This window comes from Aquarana catesbeiana, linkage group LG04 (genome assembly GCF_042186555.1).
Source record: "Aquarana catesbeiana isolate 2022-GZ linkage group LG04, ASM4218655v1, whole genome shotgun sequence".
NCBI classification, from domain to species: Eukaryota; Metazoa; Chordata; class Amphibia; order Anura; family Ranidae; genus Aquarana; species Aquarana catesbeiana.
Window position 1 is genome coordinate 17,252,690 of NC_133327.1, and position 20,080 is coordinate 17,272,769.

At 40.3% G+C, this 20,080-nt stretch overlaps 1 protein-coding gene across 4 annotated transcripts in view; it reads left to right on the plus strand.

The window, feature by feature from the left end:
• Positions 1–15,179, plus strand: part of PTK2B (protein tyrosine kinase 2 beta) — a 198,524-nt gene extending 183,345 nt beyond the window's left edge. For all 4 annotated transcript variants that reach the window (XM_073624881.1, XM_073624878.1, XM_073624880.1 and 1 more), the window contains 5 exons: positions 852–879; positions 1,836–1,882; positions 3,140–3,283; positions 8,890–8,970; positions 14,525–15,179. In XM_073624881.1, the coding sequence (XP_073480982.1) occupies positions 852–879; positions 1,836–1,882; positions 3,140–3,283; positions 8,890–8,970; positions 14,525–14,740 (516 nt within the window). In that variant the 3' untranslated portion in view covers positions 14,741–15,179. The remainder of the gene's footprint in view (positions 1–851; positions 880–1,835; positions 1,883–3,139; positions 3,284–8,889; positions 8,971–14,524) is intronic.
• The last annotated feature ends 4,901 nt before the right edge of the window (positions 15,180–20,080 follow it).

The window sequence follows — 20,080 nt, forward strand, 5'->3', positions numbered from 1 at the left end:
TCACCCTGAACACACCATCCCCACTGTGAAACATGGTGGTGGCAGCATCATGTTGTGGGGATGCTTTTCTTCAGCAGGGACAGGGAAGCTGGTCAGAGTTGATGGGAAGATGGATGGAGCCAAATACAGGGCAATCTTAGAAGAAAACCTGTTAGAGTCTACAAAAGACTTGAGACTGGGGCGGAGGTTCACCTTCCAGCAGGACAACGACCCTAAACATACAGCCAGAGCTACAATGGAATGGTTTAGATCAAAGCATATTCATGTGTTAGAATGGCCCAGTCCAAGTCCAGACCTAAATCCGATTGAGAATCTGTGGCAAGACTTGAAAATTGCTGTTCACAGACGCTCTCCATCCAATCTGACAGAGCTTGAGATATTTTGCAAAGAAGAATGGGCAAAAATGTCACTCTTTAGATGTGCAAAGCTGGTAGAGACATCCCCAAAAAGACTTGCAGCTGTAATTACAGAGAAAGGTGGTTCTACAAAGTATTGACTCAGGGGGGCTGAATACAAATGTACCCCCACACTTTTCACGCATTTATTTGTAAAAAATGTTAAAAACCATTTATCATTTTCCTTCCTCTTCACAATTATGTGCCACTTCGTGCTGGTCTATCACATAAAATCCCAATAAAATACATTGACGTTTTTGTTTGTTACATGACAAAATGTGGGAAATTTAAAGGGGTATGAATATTTTATCAAGGCACTGTGTATGTGTGTGTGTGTGTGTATATATATAAATATATATATATATATATATATATATATATATATATATATATATATATATATAATGTAAAACAGTATATATGAAATACTCTCTAAAATATATTTCTTTCTTTCAGGCACCTACAGAAAAAGAAGTTGCATACAGTGAGTACTATGCTATTGCCATGAAAAATATGAATGTTATACTCAGCGCTGCTCCAGTAAACAATAAACACTAATACAATATATAATAAAGTACGTACCTCAGTATAATCAATAGCACGATATTACTTAACAACATAAAGTGCTCAATGCAATTATAGTGCAAAACAAATAAAGTGCAATCATATAGAGTCCATCCATATGGTCATATGGTGTGTTGAACTTGTGCAAAATACGCAGTTGGTGTAGATCTTGGTGACACTCCGTGCTCCCATCCTAGGTCCCCACTCACCAGCAATAATCTTTAGATGCGTCTTTTATTAAATTTTATATGGTGTCTCCCATCAATGGCTAGGGCTGTTGAATATGATCAGTAAATGGGTGAGAATAACACCTTCCTACCGTAGATATATTAGAGCCGTCTGGTATATCCTATATCCAAATATAGTTATCACCTTCCCAACTTTCCCGGTGATCGTATATCCATTTTAGACGTATGGTAATGAAGAGAAAAGGGTATATAGTGTAATACTGCAAATTTTATAAAAAAAACCCCCAAAAATCATTACACTTACATCAAAACTTTTAAAATCATGCAGAAAAAACACCGCCTTGGAATACAAACAACCGTCACTAGGTCTCCTCATCCTGGCGCATTTCGCCCCTCCCACTGGGCGTCTTCAGAAGCTAGTGGCGCTTGTGACTGGTTGCCTTTTATGCGTTAAGTCCTGCCTACTACACCCGGTAACGCCTACTACTCTCACTAAGTGCGCAGTAAAAATTGACATCACTTCTTGTTTCCGCTGAAACCGGAAGTGTTGTTACCGCCACCACAATGTTAATAAATTCTGTGCATCCAATAAAGATTAACATATATATATATATAAACATCAAGTCAAATAATACCGATAATTTGTTGCCCTGTGTGTATCATTCTGACTTGTTCATTGTCTCTACAGCTGAGTTCACGGTGCCGCCACAGAAGCCTCCCAGGCTTGGAGCGCAGGTGAGTGCCTGATGGCAAAATCTGATTTAGGGTCCATCCGAAAGCACTGGACCTAGCTAAGAAAATGTAAACTCAAAAATAAAAAAAGTAATAAATGGCAGATTACCGGTCCTTAGATGTGGTGGCGACATTCATTTTCTCTTTTATTCCTGCTGATCCTGCCAGTAACACACTTTCTGTCCTTGGTGACAATGCTCACTCCCAGTACTGTATCTATGGAGGACTTTTTGTCCCCTATGTGACGAAAAATAAAGTAAAAAAAAAAAAGTAAAAAAAAAATTAGACAAGCACTTAAAAACACCCCCAAAATTTTTTGAGCCCTCTCCCCCCGCCCACTGAACATGCATGCATAAATGTAAATGCATGTGTCAGGGGTACCTACGTTTGAAAACGTTGATTGCAAAGCACATGTGGGATATTGCCACGCGTGCCAGATTGGAATCAATAATTCTAGACCTTTAGGGGCTTTTAAAGCCTTGCCTATAGAAAATATAGGGGACCTAATTTGTTGTTGTTTCACGGGTGCATGAAATTTAAATCGTGTATTAATTTATACTGAGCAAACTTATCTTTTATATTTTATCCAAAAAAATTGGTAATATATTTTGTTTGTGTGCCCTAAAATTAATGTTACTGTATTTTTTTTACTAAATATTCAAAAGTTTATTGTATTTTATACTAAATGTTTTGCGTTTCATAAACTATTGTGCTAATATTATATGACACAAAAAATTGGAAATATCGCTATTTTTATTCTCTAGGGTGTTTGCTTTAAGAAAATATTTCGTGTTTGGAGGTCTTACTTAATCTTCAGGCCTTAAATAAATACATTTAAAAAATGCAAAAAAACTGTCCTGGTAGTGAAATTGTTAAAATGCAGGGTTAAAAAAAAACTTCAATATACCATTTGTTTTGCTCTGCAAAATGTACCTGTGTACCTGTTGAGTCTACCAGAAATCCAGTGCTGTGCTAGGAACGGTGATGTGGGGGGATTTGTGTTGGGAGGGGGGATGGGGGAATAGGATTTGTGCTAGTGGGGCTCATACATCTTTGGGGGGGGGGGGGGGGGGCAGTTAGGTATGTTTGCCCTGGGTTTTAGAGGACCCTGTCCAGGTATTCCCGGGTAATCATGATTGTTCATGAATTTTCCCATGAAGCTTGTCTGCAGAGGGTGGTACAATTCTTGGCCATATCTGCATGGATCATCCAATGGAAATATACTAACATGCGTCATGTTGTTTTATTTTTCTCTCCCAGTCTCTTCAGCCGACGCCAACAGCTAACATCGATCGTACAGATGATAACGTCTATCAGAGTGTGATGGAGCTGGTGAAATCTGTCCTACAATTAAAGAACGACATCTACCAGATCCCACCTGAGGAATACGTTGGTGTGGTGAAGGTGAGAATGGAGATCATAGTACAAGTTTATTAAAGTAGGGGGAGGTAACCCTGCAGAGGTGGAGATCTACCAGTACAACATGGTAGAGATTAAAGATCACCGGGGTGAAGCTTTAAAAGAAAATAACCAAGTAAGGATTAAAAATTACCTGTTTGAAGAGTTCAGGGGTCAATAGTAAGTAACACAAAGTGCAGGGGTCAGCAGTAAGTAATGCAGAGTTAAGATGTCAGTAGTAACACATAGAGTTGAGCCGAACACCCCCTGTTTGGTTTGCACTAGAACTTCCGAACATGTAAAAAGTTTAGACCAGAGAAAAAAACGTACTTAAAGTCTATGGGTCCAGAACTTGAAAAATCAAAAGTCCCCTACTGCATAAATTACATTTCAATTGTCAGCAATACAATAACATTAATAGAAAAACGTAAAAAAAAAAAAACGGCATGGGGGCCCCCCCCAATCCATACTAGGCTCTTTGTGTCTGGTATGGATTTTAAGGGGAACTCCACGCCAACATTAAAAAAATGGCAAGGGGTTCCCCCCAAAAACCATACCAGACCCTTATCCGAGCATGCAATCTGGCAGGTCAGGAAAGGGGAGGGGAGAGCGAGCACCCCCCCCGAACCATCCCAGGCCACATGCCCTCAACATGGGGGGTACTTTGGGGCGGACCATGGGGACAAAGGCCTCTTCCCGACAACCCTTAACTGTGGTTGTGGGGGTCTAACAAGGGGACCCCCAGATCCCTCTTTTGACAATTCTTTTATTAAAAATAAAAAAAACAATGCCCCCCCCCGATGTAGATCCATCGTCAATCACCACGTCTGCTGCACTGCCGGACCCAAAAAAAGAAAAAAAAAACATTGCATGCATCCTTAATCAGCAGCCATTGGCATGGGAAAAAAATCAGAGCTGGCCTGAGCCTGTCGATGTGCCATTTTGACACAGGTACTCATTGACGTCCCTCTGCTGCATGTGCCTGCGCTGCAGCATTGCCAAAGTCGAGTTCCACCTGCTGGGCATGTCACAAATCAGGCGTTTTACGGGCAGATGGAATTCCCGCTAAATTTCAGCCAACCGAGCACTGGCTGTGGCTGTGTATGACCACCTGAAATGGCTACAGACTCTTCTGGCCTGCTTTAGCAGATCTTCCAACTCTGAGTACCTATTTAAGAAACACTGCACCACCAAATTGAGGACATGTGCCAGGCATGGCGCATGTGTCAACTTTCCCTGTCAGGGGGTTTGTGCCATTATCGCACACCACCATTCCTGGCTCCAGCTGGTGTGGCATGAACCACCTATGGGCCTCCCCCTGCAGAGCTGCAAGAATCTCTGCTCCAGTGTGGTTCCTTTCCCCTACGTAGACCAGCTAAAGCACTGCATGGCACCTTTTTGCCTGACTCATTGAATAGCCCCTTGAACGCTTAGGAGGTACTTGTGGTTCATAGCACAATTCAGCAGAGGAGGGCATGAAGGAGGAGGAGGAGGGGGTCGGAGTTGACAAATCTAGCATCATCACCACTAGCTGTATGGAGACGTGGCGGAACAAGCTGCAGCACTGAGCCCTGTCCTGCATCCTTCCGAGTTGTAAGCAGAGTTAACTAGCTGTGAACTAAATTTATCGTCCCTGACCATGCTTGCTGGACCACGTGTCAGCAGTAACATGGATCTTGCAGCTGACTGCCTTGCCCAATGATGCCACAACATTGCCTTCCATGTGATGGTAGAGAGCTGCAATAGACTTGCGTGAAAAGAAATAGTGACTGGGAACCTGCCATTGTGGTACAGCACATTCTGCGTATTCACAGAAGGGGGCAGACGAAAGGCAGAAGTTGTAAAGCCAGCAGCTTTGACAATCTTGAATTCGGATGCTGGGCATGTGGGTGGCAGTGACTGTATTTTTTTTTCTGCTGCAGCAGATGGGGCAGAGAAATTTGCCTATTAAAGTCTCCAGCTGGTGGTGTGCTACTGGCAGACACGCTGCAAGGACCTGGGACACCTTGCACTATACCATCATCCCTTTCAGTGGAGGCTGCTGAGAGGTCATGAGGTATAGCGGGAGTTACACCAGAAAGGTGAGAAGTGAGGAGGAGCAGAATTGCATCCCTTTTGTGTGGCTTTCAGATGTTCTTGCCAACGGGCTGAGTGGTGGGAGGTTAAATGCCTTGTCAAGCAAGTGGTACCCAAATGGCTGGTGTTTTTGCCATACTTGATGTGCTTGAGGCAAAGTTTGCAACAGTGTGATCTGCTGCACGTGTGCTAAAAAAAGGCCCAAACAGCTGAACTGTGGGAAGTGGGCTGGGAGATAACAGCTCCACAATCTGGTGGAATAGGGTGGCTGCTCTCTACTCTTTCGTGATGGCTGACTCTTTAGGGTTGTGCCTCACCCTCACTTTCCTCCTCTGCTCTCACCCAAGTTGCATCAGTGACCTCATTATTATCATCCCCTCCATCCTCTCACTGGAGACAACTTGGGAATACGCTGTGGCTGGGGGAACATTACTGCCAATTTGTGTACCAGTGTTCTCCCCTCTCTGTAGACTCATGTTCCTACCTTTCTCAACCTCAGACTCAAAACCAACATCAGAATCAAGTAAAAGAGCAAGTGGCTGACACTTTGTTCAAATAACTCAGCTGACTCCTCCACGCCTGATGCTGGGGCTTTGGCAGAGTAGTTGTGGAAGTAGTTGTGGACAAGGAGGCAGAATAAGCCATTCTGGCAGCTGCAGTGGACTGCGCACTAGTCTCTGCTTGATGATGATGGTTTAGTAAGCCGGTCCACCACCTCCTCTGTATGCTGTGACTGGATAGCATGGGCAACATCACTAAACAGAGGAAATGATGTCTTTGTCTGTGGACACATACGCTGCTGGCCCCCTCACAGTGCCATGGGAACATCTGCCTCTCCTTGTTGGCCTCCCAGACATGATGGGGGGGAGGGATTATTACTGAAATGTAATAAAGATGTGGAAATGTGTATGCACTTTAATCAATGGAATGTGGTGTTTGGTGCACCTTAACTTGAGTACTCACTCCACTCCACTGACACACTACAACATACTGCAGTAAAACTGCACTGCCGCACTCCAATATACTGTGGTAAATGTGGACCAACGCACTGAAATATACTGCGTTAAACATGCACTAACTCACTGCAAAATACTGCAGTAAACGTGCACCAACGCACTGAAATATACTGCATTAAACGTGCACTAATACACTGAAATGTACTGCGTTAATTCTGCAGTAACAGGCTGAAATATACTGCATTAAACGTGCACTAAGACACTGAAATATAGTGCGTTAAACGTGTAGTACCATAATAAAATGTTTCATGCATTAAACATGCACTAAAGCACTGAAATTTACTGCGTTAAACGCGTAGTAACGCAATTAAATGTACTGCATTAAACATGCACTAACGCACTGAAATATACTGTTTTAAAAGTGCACCAACGCACAAAAGCGTACTGATTTAAACGTGCAGTAACGCACTGAAATATACTGCGTTAAACATGCAGTAAGAAACTGAAATACACTGCAGTAAACATGCAGTAACACACTGAAATATACTGCATTAAACGTGCACTAACACACTGAAATATACTGTGTTAAATGCACAGTAACGCACTGATATATACTGTGGTGAATGTGCAGTAACACACTGAACGATACTGCGTTAAACGTGCACTAACGCACTGAAACGTACTGCGTTAAATGCGCACCAACGCACTGAAATATACTGTATTAAACGTGCACAAACTCCCTGAAATGTACTGCATTAATTCTGCAGTAACATGCTGAAATATACTGTGTTAAACGTGCACTAAGGCACTGAAATATAGTGCGTTAAAAGTGTAGTACCGCAATGAAATATACTGCGTTAAACGTGCACTAAAGCACTGAAATATACTGCATTAAACGTGCAGTAATGCAATGATATATACTGCGTTAAACATGCACTATCGCACTGAAATATACTGTGTTAAATGTGCACTAACGCACAGAAGTATACTGAGTTAAACATGCAGTAACACACTGAAATTTACAGCGTTAAATGTGCAGTAATGCACTGAAATATACTGTGTTAAACGTGTAGTAATGCAATGAAATATACTGCTTTAAATGTGCAGTAACGCACTGAATTATACTGTGTTAAACGTGCACTAACACACTGAAATATACTGCGTTAAAGGCGCAGTAACAAACTGAAATACACTGCGGTAAATGGACAGTAACACACTGAAATATACTGCATTAAACATGCACTAACAAACTGAAATATACTGCATTAAACCTGCAGTAACGCACTGAAATATACTGCATTAAACGCACAGTAATGCACTGATATATACTGTGGTAAACGTGCAGTAACACACTGAACTATACTACGTTAAACGTGCAGTAACACACTTAAATATACTGCATTAAACGTGCACTAATGCACTGAAGTACACTGCGTTAAACCTGCAGTAACACACTGAAATATAATATACTGTGTTAAACATGCACTAACGCACTGAAATATACTGCGCTAAACGTGCACTAATGCACTGAAGTACACTGCGTTAAACCTGCAATAACACATTGAAATATAATATACTGCATTAAACACGCACTAACGCACTGAAATATACTGCGTTAAGCGTGCACTAATGCACAGAAATATACTGCGGTAAACTTGCAATAACGCACTGAAATATACTGCAGAAAAGTGCACTAACACAATGAAATATACTGCAGAAAACCTGCCCTGACCAAAAAAACTGACACAATACACTCACACTGCCTTTTCACTAGATTCACATTAAATTGACACTAAAGTAAAAATGAATGGTCACACTACACTCACACTGCACTATCACAAGATTCACACTAAACTGATATTCTACACTGACAATAGAATCAGAATAGCACACTATAGCACACTAACTCGTTAGCAGCACTGAATAAAGCCCTGTTCTATCTCTCTACGCCAAAATCACACTGCAAATGGCCGCTTTGGTGAGAATATTTTTATCGTGTGGGGTGGGACTAAGAACAAAGAACCATGATTAGGCACAGTCATCATTACTTTCTCCAATCATGGCTCTGACAGTGCTCTGTGCCCTGATTGGGCAAAGCTTTCATTGCTTCAGCCAATCAGGGTTTCCAATGCACTATGCAGCGGCGCAGTGCATTGTGGTAGTTTGGCGGGCCGAATAAACAGTGGAACGCCCCGACAATTCAGGTGTTCGTCGAATGGGCGAACAGCCAATGTTAGGCCCGAACTCATGCTCGGCCCGAACTGTTCGCCCGACTCTAGATGTCAGTAGTAACACAGAGTACAGGGGCCAGAAGTAAATAATGCAGCCATTATCTATTAGAAACATAGCTACCATAATTCATGTAGCCTGCATTATTGTGTGTGACATTCATTCAGTGAATATTTTTAAATTAGACCCCATAGCATGATTTTTTGCAGACCAAATAGTATTTTTTCTGTATTTATAGGATATTTTAAAAGATAAAACACTGGGAAATGTTTTATGAGGAGGATCCTTATAGGTATGCCTGTATTTTTGGAATTACCGTAGATGTCTCATTTTATGTCCTTCTCCTTCCAGAATGTGGGGCTCGTGCTCCGAAAGCTCATAGGCAGCGTGGATGAGATTCTTCCATCTCTGCCGCAGTCTTCACGCACAGAGGTACAATATTTTTCTAAAGAGATCATGAAAATAGAACTGTTAGATGCATGTTATTTACTATTTTTTTTCACTGAGGGACATTTATTATGAAGCTTAGAGTGTATCTAAAGTCAAAACGGTTTCTTTTGACAAATGTTCCAGTGATAACTGTCCAACAGGGGATTAGGACACTGATAAAAAAAAAAAAGAAAAAAAAAAAAAAAAAAAGAAACTTACAGGTTTTTTGCTTAGATACCCTAAAAATCTAAAATTTTACATAAACATTTTATTACCTCTACTGCAAAGAAGAAGATATGGGGGTTAATAATAATAATAATAATAACAATAATACATATTGGTATTTTTTATTATTATTATTAACAACAATAATAGTTATTATTATATATTTTATTACGTTAATTTCTATCATTATCTAAAAAGATAAAATAAAAGCAAAGAATATTATTATTATTATTTAATATTATTATAATTATTATTATAAGAAGTAGTAGTATTTTGTTCATTTCTATAATTATTTAAAAAAAAATACAAAAGTATTATTATTATATGAATTATTATCATGTTAATTTGTGTCATCTAAAATAAAATAAAAAATAAATAATAATTATAGCAATAATAATGATGATGATGATGATAATGTTCATTTGTATGATTATGTAATACAATTAAAAATAAATAATAACAATAAAATTATTATTATTATTTTGTATTTTATTATGTTCATTTCTATCATTATTTAAAAAGATAAAATAAAAGAAAAAAGATTATTATTATTATTATTATTATTATTATTATTATTATTATTATAAGAAGTCATAGTATTATGTTAATTTCTATAATTATTTAAACATTAATATATGATTTATTATCATGTTCATTTGTGTCATCATTTAAAAATAAAATAAAAGATGAATAATAATTATAACAATAATGATGATTATAATAATGTTCATTTGTATGATTATGTAATAATAAAAATAAATAAAAGATAAATAATAACAATAAAAATAATAGTGTTGCTGTTATATAAGTAGTAGTATTATGTTAATTTCTATAATTTAAAAATAATAAATTAAATACAAGATTATTATTATTATTATTATGATTTATTATCATGTTCATTTGTGTCATAATTTAAAAATAAAATAAAAAATGAATAATAATTATAACAATAATAATGTAATAAAATAAAAGATAAATAATAACAATACAAATAATAGTATTATTATTATTAATAGTAATGCGGTTGTTATTATTGTAATTGTTTTTATTTCAAGATTAATAATAATTATATTTTTATTATTATTATTACAATTGCTACTGCTCCTACTATTACTATTACTATTGTTGTTATTATTATTTCAATAATTATTATTATTATTTATCTTTTTATTTTATCTTTTTAAATAATTATACAAATGAACATAATTTTTTTTTTGTTTTAATATTATTTTCTTGTTCGATAATTTTTATTGTAGGTATATCAAAAATGTATAACAATACAAACGTGCCTTGTCCGCCCGCTCAGGGGCTGCAACTGGCAACATAAATGTACATACACAGCATAAGCAAAGGGGGAAGAGCCTCCTTCTCAAATGGGGAATATCCAACTTAAACAAAACATATATGCATTTTAGGGGAAAAACCCATTACTGCCAAGGTGGTCAGGACCTTTATGTCAACACATCCTTAGTGGGCAGTCCTGACATTGATAGGCAGCCAAAGAAGGCTGGAAAATCCATCAAAAGGAGAAAACCAGAGCAGAGAGCAACACAGAAAAGAGAGGGAAAAGTAAAGTAGAAAAGAAAAGAGAGGGGTAGGGACCCGGGGTCACCCGAGACGTCAGCTAGAGCCAACCCACGCTTGTCAGGGGAAGATCAGGGAAGGCATACGCCAACCATGGTTCCCAGACCTTGAGAAACTTGGCATGTGTTTCATGGAAAATACTAGACATTTGTTCATTTAGCATCATGACCATAAGACGGTCCCTCACTCCCTGGAATGAGACTGTCAGTTTTTTCCAGGCCTGGGCTATCATCCTCTTGGCTGCTATGAACAAGTTAAGATGTACATTTTTGCTGACGAGTGAATAGGCCCAGAATGGGGCAGTGCAACAAAGCAAATTTGGCCTGCTTCTGAGTGTTTAAATGGAACAAGGAACACAGCAGACCAAAAACACAGGACCAGAAGCCCACCAGTCGAGGGCAGGTCCACCAGATATGTAGAGCATCCCCACGATGGCCACACCCCCAGAGGCAGCAATCACTATAATTCAGATTAGCATGGGCAATATGGGCTGGAACCCAGTACCACCGCAATAACACTTTATACGCTGCCTCTAAAGTGGCAGTATTAAACGAAGTCGAAGACCAGGCCTTGCGTCAATCCGCCGGGTAGATCTCCGTATCCAGATCTCGCTCCCACTGAACCACATAGGAAAGTGAAGTTAGAGATGATCAACCATTCAAAGACGCATAAAAAGTAAAAATAAAACCCGAAGAACCCAGAGAGTGCTGGCAGATATGCTCAAAAGTGCTTTTCTGAGACGTATAAGAGGAAGCTATCCAATGTTGGAGCTGAAGAAAACAAAAAAACTCTGACTGGGGAGAGACCATGCGAGATCCACCAAACTAACACCTGGGGCTCCTCCAGCCCGGGAGGAAATAAGGGGTTGTTGGTAATAGGTAACAAAGGCAGAAAGGGGGACATAAAAGAGCTCGAGTACCTCACTGAGTCCCATAGCTTCAGATTATGCTGCATTATTTGGGCTCAAGGCCCAAGGACGTAGTTTCTGTGGAAGCCATAGAAGTGCCTGTATAGAAAGAGGGGCACAATTAGGAAGCTCCAAGAACACCCACAATGGAACATCGGAGGAGGCGTGGAGCAGCGTCAGTTGGGAGATTTGGGTGGCCAGATAATATTTGGAGATATGGGGAACCCCCAGACCCCCCTGCAATCTATGTATAAAGAGAGTGGCCCTAGAGATTCTAGGGCGTTTATTAGCCCAAATAAAGCATAAGATCCTGTTCTGGAGCAGGAGGAGGAAGTGGGGAGGGACTCACATAGGTAGTGTATGGAAATAGTATAGAAGCTTAGGTAAGATCATAATTTTTACCGAATTGATATGGCCTATCCAAGACAGGTGTGGGAACTGCCAAGACTGCTTGAGAGCGGTCAGTGATCGAAGTAAGGGATAATAATTGGCAGCAAACAGAGAGGATTAAGTGGGGGTCAATCGGACTCCAAGGTAGTCAATGGACGACTCCGAGGACACCCAGCAAAAAGAAAAGTGGGGTTGCAAGCACGCGACCAGGTCGGGATCCAGAGAGACGTTTAAAGCTACAGATTTTTCCAGATTGATACGAAGGCCCGATATAGCTGAGAAATGTGTTAATAGACGTAGCAGATTGGGAAGAGTCATTAAGAAATTGGTCAAGGTCAGGAGGGCATCATCCACCCAGAGGCTCAATTTAAAGTTATGGCCTGCATAAGAAACTCCGGTCACATTTGGATCTGCCCGAAGTGCGAGCGCCAGGGGTTCTAGTGCCAAGAGAAATAAAGCTGGGGATAGAGGACAGCCTTGTCTCTTACCCCTGTAGACAAATAAAGGCACAGAAAAATACCCGTCATATTTGACCAAAGCTGTAGGAGTAGAATATAAGACTTTAATTCAGGTCAGCGCGGCTTCACCAAAGCCCCAACGGGAGAGTACAAATTGTAGGTATTCCCAGGACAAGGTGTCAAAAGCCTTGTAGATGTCCAAGGAAAGAAGGAAGCCAGGGATTTTCCAATGATGTAGATTGATGAGGTGGACAACTTTACAGACATTGTCACTGGCCTGCCTTCCTGGGACAAAACCCACCTGATCCCTGTCTATCAGTTGGCACATATACTCATTGATGCGTATGCTCAAAAATTTTCCTAAGATCATCAGATGCTCGTTCAGAAGGCCTGAGGTTCACTCACGTCTTTCGATGTCTTGGGGATCATCGCTATATGGTCCATAAGGACATCAGATGAGGGCATCGATCCGTGTTTCAGAGCGTTAAAGTAGTTGGCTAGGTAGGGAGCCAATAGGGTAGAGAACGTTTTGTAATGTAAGCCTGAAAACCCGTCCAGGCCTGGAGCTTTGGAGGGCTTTAAAGATTGAATTGCTCTGAGAACTTCAGCCTCTGGGATGTTGGCATTAAGGGCATCTTGAGCCCCTTCTGGAAACTTAGAAAGGTTCAGTTCACGAAAGAACTGTTCGGCTTGATGTAGGGAAAATGGGCCTGGCTTGGCATAGAGTGGAAGAATAGGAAAGAAACTCAGAGAAGCCAGATAAAATCTGTAGATGATTGGAGGTAAGACGCCCCGTCCGCGTTCAAAGCCGAACTGGTCTATGTGGTTTTCCCACAGAGTTCAGGTTCAGTTTTTTGGCCAACATGGGCCCAGGTTTATCAGCGCATGTATAGTACTAGTATATAGTGTTTGGTCCACTGCAAAGCCTTTTCATATCGAGAGGCACAAAGGAGATATAACTCCATCGAAAGGGTATCGCAAGCCCTCCTATGCGCTACGGTGGGGCGTGCCTTCCAAAGTGCATCCACTGCCGCCAAGAGAGAATGAAGTTCAGTGATGCAACATTTCCTGTCCCATTTATGTGGGGAAGCGAGCTGGATAATGTGGCCACGAACTGTAGCCTTATGGGCCTCCCACAAGGACACAGCCGAAGTAACTGAGCTTACTTTGTCAGCATGTTTGTTTGGAAAACTGGATATGCTGACAGGTGGTTCGAGTAGTCAAAAGCGATCCATTAATCCGCCAATGGAAGGGGTGTTTGGTGAGGCCCGAAAGGGAAACAAGAAAGACCAAAGGGTCAATGTGAAGCAAAAAAGGCAGAGCTTAAGCTTAATATTTGGGGGGACCCCAGGTCAAAGAGTAAAGATCAACAGGTGGCAGTGAAACTCCATGGGGAGGTTCACAGTGCATAGCAAGATCCTTAAATACCAATAAGGATCAGGAAGCCCCTGTATCACAGGCACAGTCAGCAGATATGAGTTCCTTGAGGGTAAGGTGTTAATACCCATGAAATGCAGGATGAGGTCAATGGTGTAAGTCAACCTTAGGGCTAACCAATGTGAAGCAAAAAGGCAGAGCTTAAGCTTAATGATTGGGGGGGACCCCAGGTCAAAGATTAAAGATCAACAGGTGGCAGTGAAACCCCATGGGGAGGTTCGTAGTGCATAGAAAGATCCTTAAATCCCAGTAAGGATCAGGAAGCCCCTGTATCACAGGCACAGCCTGCAGATATGAGTTCCTTGAGGGTAAGGTGTCAATACCCATGAAATGCAGGATGAGGTCACCGGTGTAAGTCAACCACTAGCAATACATAGGTAGAGACAGTCTTCTGAGGAAGAAAATGGCGGGCCATCAGGGGGCCCCGTTGAACAGGTACCTTTAAAGGGTCTTTCCAGAGCTCAGCACATAAACGTTCACAACAGGCTAACAGTAATGGTAATAATAGGTTATTTTTATGTTTCCTAAACATCTTTCATTTTCTTTTTTTTCCCAGATTGAAGGAACGCAGAAGTTGCTTAGTAAGGACTTAGCGGATCTGATCAGCAAGATGCGCCTGACTCAGCAGAACGCGGTGACATCGCTAAGCGAAGAATGTAAGAAGCAGATGTTGACGGCTTCCCATGCGTTGGCAGTGGATGCCAAAAACTTACTGGACTCAGTGGATCAGGCTCGAGTAAGAGCCAACCTCGCCAAGGTGGAAGCGGAGTGACTCCACGTACGACTGCAGGAAGGAACAGATGTTTGATGGAGTAGTCACTCTACTTTATCGACCATGTAGGCAGCGAGTGCTGCTAATATGAACCTAAACCTCAACTATCGATGGGACCAACAATTAAGCTTGAGTTGTCAAGTCAAACTTGAGGACGTGTAAAAGGAAAAACAAAAATTTAAGTTACTATGAAGCGTATGGGTGGCAATTTAGGGTTTGTAGAGAGGTATTTATTTTGTACAAAAAAAAACAGACTCTGATGGTACATTTTTTTTTTTTTTTTTTGTATTTTGATCTCTACGCAACTTACCCCCAGCTTTGTCAATTTTCTCAATAGGATTGGACTTTGTTTTTTTGGGCTTCCTTGCAATTCCATTAATGTTTTTACTTCTTTTTTTCTGTGTTTTTAATAGCTACTAAATGTATATTTTACCAGCAAGACTTTTTCTGTTCAGAAGTGTTTTTCCTGTTATATCTCTAAAGCAAAAAATGTGATGATGCCAAACTAACTCCATGAACCTGACAGGGTGTGGTCAAAGCATTTTATTTTAGGCTAAGCTGTAAAGAATTTAAAGTGACCAATCCTGGCTACAAAACAGAAAAAAAAAAAAAAAAAAAAAAAAAAAAAAAAATATATATATATATATATATATATATATATATATATATATATATATAAATAATTATATTGAACACCAATAACAAAAATGTAATATATTGCAGCTTACCCTTCCTTAGATATGGTGGCTGCATTAGTTTCCATTTTTTTTCAGGCCAAGTATATTTTCTGCAAATATCAAAAAATACCTTATGATCCTGAGGCTCAGCTTCACATGTGGGTATTACCTAGGGCGGTCTACACGCAAATGCAACCTGCCTAGGGCCTTTCACTCCTCCAGATTAACACCCATCCATCAAGACAGTTTTTGTATTTTTATAACTTCTCCTAAGAAGCGTCACCTTGCCGGCCCCCTACCCCACAAGTCATAACATGCCCGCTTTGCATAGATTAAAAAAGAGACCCAGTGATGGCATCACTAGTTCTAAAATAAGGTATGCAAAAAAAACAGGTTTTATCTACAAATTTTGTTGGCGTGTTGATGAGGGGGGAAAGAACGCTGTCTTAAAGGGGCTAAAGAAAAAATCCCCTTAAAGATACCTCTGTTGCCAGGTCAATAATTTCATCAGGTGGGCAGTGCAGTCAATAAGATGTAGTATAGGGGTGGACACAGACACAATATGGATCATGATGTCATGTCATACTTATTTCTCCTGTTTTTCTATTGAATAACTTCCATAGTAGGAAACAATATTTTATATATATATATATATATATATATATATATATATATATATATATATATATATATATATATATATTAGGAGATCCATATATCATTAGATTATTTTTAATGTTATTATTATTATGTTTTCATGGTGGTGATTTTTAATGTCACTTTTACAGTTCCCTTCAAATCTTTTTTCTTTTTGTTTTTATTTTTTTATTATATATACAGATGTGTAAATGTGCCCTCTAGTGGTCACATAGGTCTTAGGCAACGTTGCTGGAATTCTTTTTTCTTTTTGTTTTTCTGTTTTTATTATATATACAGATGCGTAAATGTGCCCTCTAGTGGTCACATAGGTCTTAGGCAACGTTGCTGGATTTCTTTCTGAAAGCCCCATTGAAGTCACAGGAATAGATATGCACTCAGACATCCGTTGTTCTAGCAATCTCCATTTTCACATTCCAACCTGCGTTTTCCTGTTCTGTTAGTTGTGCAAGATGTCTGAATATGGCTGTGCAGTCCAATAGGAGCCAGAGCTGCCCACAACACTTTGTAATCCAACAGACTTGGACAGACACACCCCTCTCTAGTCAGACACACCCCCTTTTCTTCCTCCACACTACAAGTTCATTTAAGGAGGCTTGTGCTGAGGGGTGTGGCCATTACTCACCTATGCCAGTACAGAGCACTGAAATGGGAGGGAATTGAGCAGCCTTTCCACTAGGATCAACTGGATAGACCTGTGTTCTTTTTTCAACCTTATTAACTACGTAAAAGTTGTATTTTCAGGCAATTACACATGGAAATCATAATATACAGCAGTATAAGGCTATAAGAGGGGGGAAAATTTTGAGATTCCAATTGTCACTAAAAGAACTCTAAACTCAGCTAAAGGTGCAATATTAATTTTCAAGATTTTACAAAATATGTACAAAAATAATATAGTGAATATTTTTTTGTATCTAGAAAGATAACCCAAGTTGTGAATACAGATTACATTATTGTTGTTGCACAAGACTCTCTGACGCTCCTGTAGAGAAAAGAAGGAAATTGTATTAATTTGACATCCCCCTCATGTCTGGTAATGGTCGTCTTCCATTGGTGCTGTGGATCATATCATTGTTATATGCACAGTGCTATCTAGTGTTTAAAGGGGGCAAGCTTCTCCCATGCACATTGGAGGGGGGTCCATTGGAATCCAAGTTCCATGATGTATGATGGAAAAGGAACCTCACATAAGTTTTTTTTTTTTTCTCTGTGGCTATTAAAACCATGGGGACCCCCAAAAAACAAAGTGTTCATGCACCCAGATAGTGGTTTGATTCTGTGAAATTGTAGTTAGTTTTTGTTAAGGGGACAATTAGGATATCAAAAGTACTTCCTAGAGTCTCTGCTCGATAACCGTTATATTGGCTCAGCTAGGCTTATCGAGAGTGTGGTGTTTTGCGCACAGACTTGATTCATTGGGCCGCTTAGGGAGTGCCCGTAGAAGTAGACGTGCCCATAGACATGGCTTTTGGGGCTGGTTGGAGAAGCTTGCCCAATTTTGTGTTCCATGGCACTGGGACTACCTACATTCCCCAAAAAACAAAGTGTTCATGCACCCAGATAGTGGTTGTTACTGTGAAATTGAAATTAGTTTTTGTCAAGTGGACAATTAAGCTATAAAGAGTGCTTTCTAGAGTCTCCTCTCAAGGACCGTTCAGATTGACTCAGCTAGGTTTATTGAGAGTGTGATGTTTTGCGCTCAGACTTGATCCATTGGGCCACTTAGGGAGTGCCCGTAGAAGTAGAAGTGCCCATAGACACGGCTTTTGGGGCTGGTTGGAGAAGCTTGCCCAATTTTGTGTTCCATGGCACTGGGACTGCCTACATTCCCCAAAAAAACAAAGTGTTCATGCACCCAGATAGTGGTTGTTACTGTGAAATTGAAGTTATTTTTTGTCAAGGGGACAATTAGGCTATAAAGAGTGTTTTCTAGAGTCTCCTCTCAAGGACCGTTCAGATTGACTCAGCTAGGCTTATTGAGAGTCTGATGTTTTGCAGTTAGACTTGATCCATTGGGCCGCATAGGGAGTGCCCATAGAAGTAGCAGTAGAAGTGCCCATAGACACAGCTTTTGGGGCTGGTTGGAGAAGCTTGCCAAATGTTGTGTTCCATGGCATTGGGACTGCCTATATTTAATTTCATCTCTCTCCTCCATCAAAGCCTTTGGAGATACTGGCTTTCTAGGTCTACGGCTTGCTGTAGGAATTGCTGGTGTGCAATACAACTAGGCAGGAAGAAGAGTATGAAGGCACAACTTATTACAATGTCATTAAATCATACAATTTTTTAATGCAAGCAATGTAAGTACCTGAAATTAGACTCTTGTGATCCCTAACATAGCAGATCACAGACTGGAAGAAGAGGGAGGGCCAGGGCTAAGAGTCAATCGGTTGTGTTGAATGTAAATGTGTTGAGAATAGGCTAATAGGTGGGGAGAACAGATTGAGGTAACCTTATCTGTCTTCTGCTGCTCTTTCACCATCCAGACTGGGGACTTAGAGGACACCACATTTTTCTTTAGCTGAAAGTGGCATCATCTACCTGGCTGTGTTGTGTGGAGGAGCCATGTAACTCTCAGGACTTAATGGACAGAAATTTTGTTAGCAAGTAAAACAGCTCCTGTACATGTATTCATCTGCCAGGCGTTCTGCTTTATTGAGTAAATACGGTTGACTCAATGTGGTGGTAGGTTGACTTAGGGCTGATCCCATACACATAGATGAGAAAATATGATGCCGGATCTCCTTTCATTGCCTGGTTGACTAAAAGTGTTTACATTGCAAATGTTGTACTATATTTTGTTAGTGATATTGTATTATACCTCATGTTAGTTATATTGGATTGCACTGTATCTTATCTTGTGCCTCATTTCTTCCTTGTATCAACTGACTCGGAGGCCATTTCAAAGAGATTTATGAATTTATGAGTAGACTGTATATTTGGGGGTAGGATTGAAACTGATGTAAATAATTTTTACTTTTCATCTAAGACCTACTAGTAAATTTCTTTATATGTATGTAAAAGTTTGAGGAATTTATTAAAATTAAATAGATAACTTCGACATATGGGCTCACCCAACCCCCCCCCCCCCATCTCCTGCGCCTTCCTATTGAATGGTACAAAAGCCCGTCATAGTGATGGGCCAATAGAAATGGTACTAATGTCAGGTGGTTTACTCCATTTACCTTAAAGGATCTGGTCATCCAAAAATGTTATTTAAGTTCCAGATGGAGGTAGTCCCTGGCTTTTTATTGCTTTCGGATACCCCAAAAGTGAGATCTTCCTACCATAATTCTTGACTCTCTTCCTGTCTAACTTGGAGTTTGTGTGCCCCAGCTCCTGTTACATTCCTGTGAAGACGTTAAAGCTTACCCAAGGCTATGGGTAGGTCCATATCACCTCCACCTTCCTGACCGCATATAACAGAGCTCAGCTTACCCAAGGCTATGGGTAGGTCCATATCACCTCCACCTTCCATATAACAGAGCTCAGATCTGGCCATACGGGTAGTTTTGCACGTTCCCAAAGAACCCAATGTACTTGGAGATCTGGGGTAGCGCTGGAGAAGTAAGTTCACAATGCTTACTCAATGGCATACTATTATCATACTTTTAGATAAAGTCAGATGAAGCGTACAATGAACTTGCTGTTTCTATCTAGCCATATTTAGTGACCACAGGAGTCAAAGGCTCTCACTATTGCTTAGGGAAGTTTCCATCCAAATGATCAAAGATCACTTTATCGGAAAAAAATATGTGCCCAATTGATTGAGTTCAGGTGTTTCCAGTGAAGGGTACTGTTATTTTACAACATGCAAAGTTGTAGACAGTTGTGCTCTTCCAACCTCATGGTGCCATTTTTGGGACCAAAATGTTCCAGCAGGACTGTGCCCCTGTGTATAAAGCCAACTCTAAAAAGACATGGTTTGATCAGTTTAGTGTGGAGGAACTCAAGCGTCCCGCACAGAGCCTGGACCTCAACCCCACTGGAAAACCTTTACACC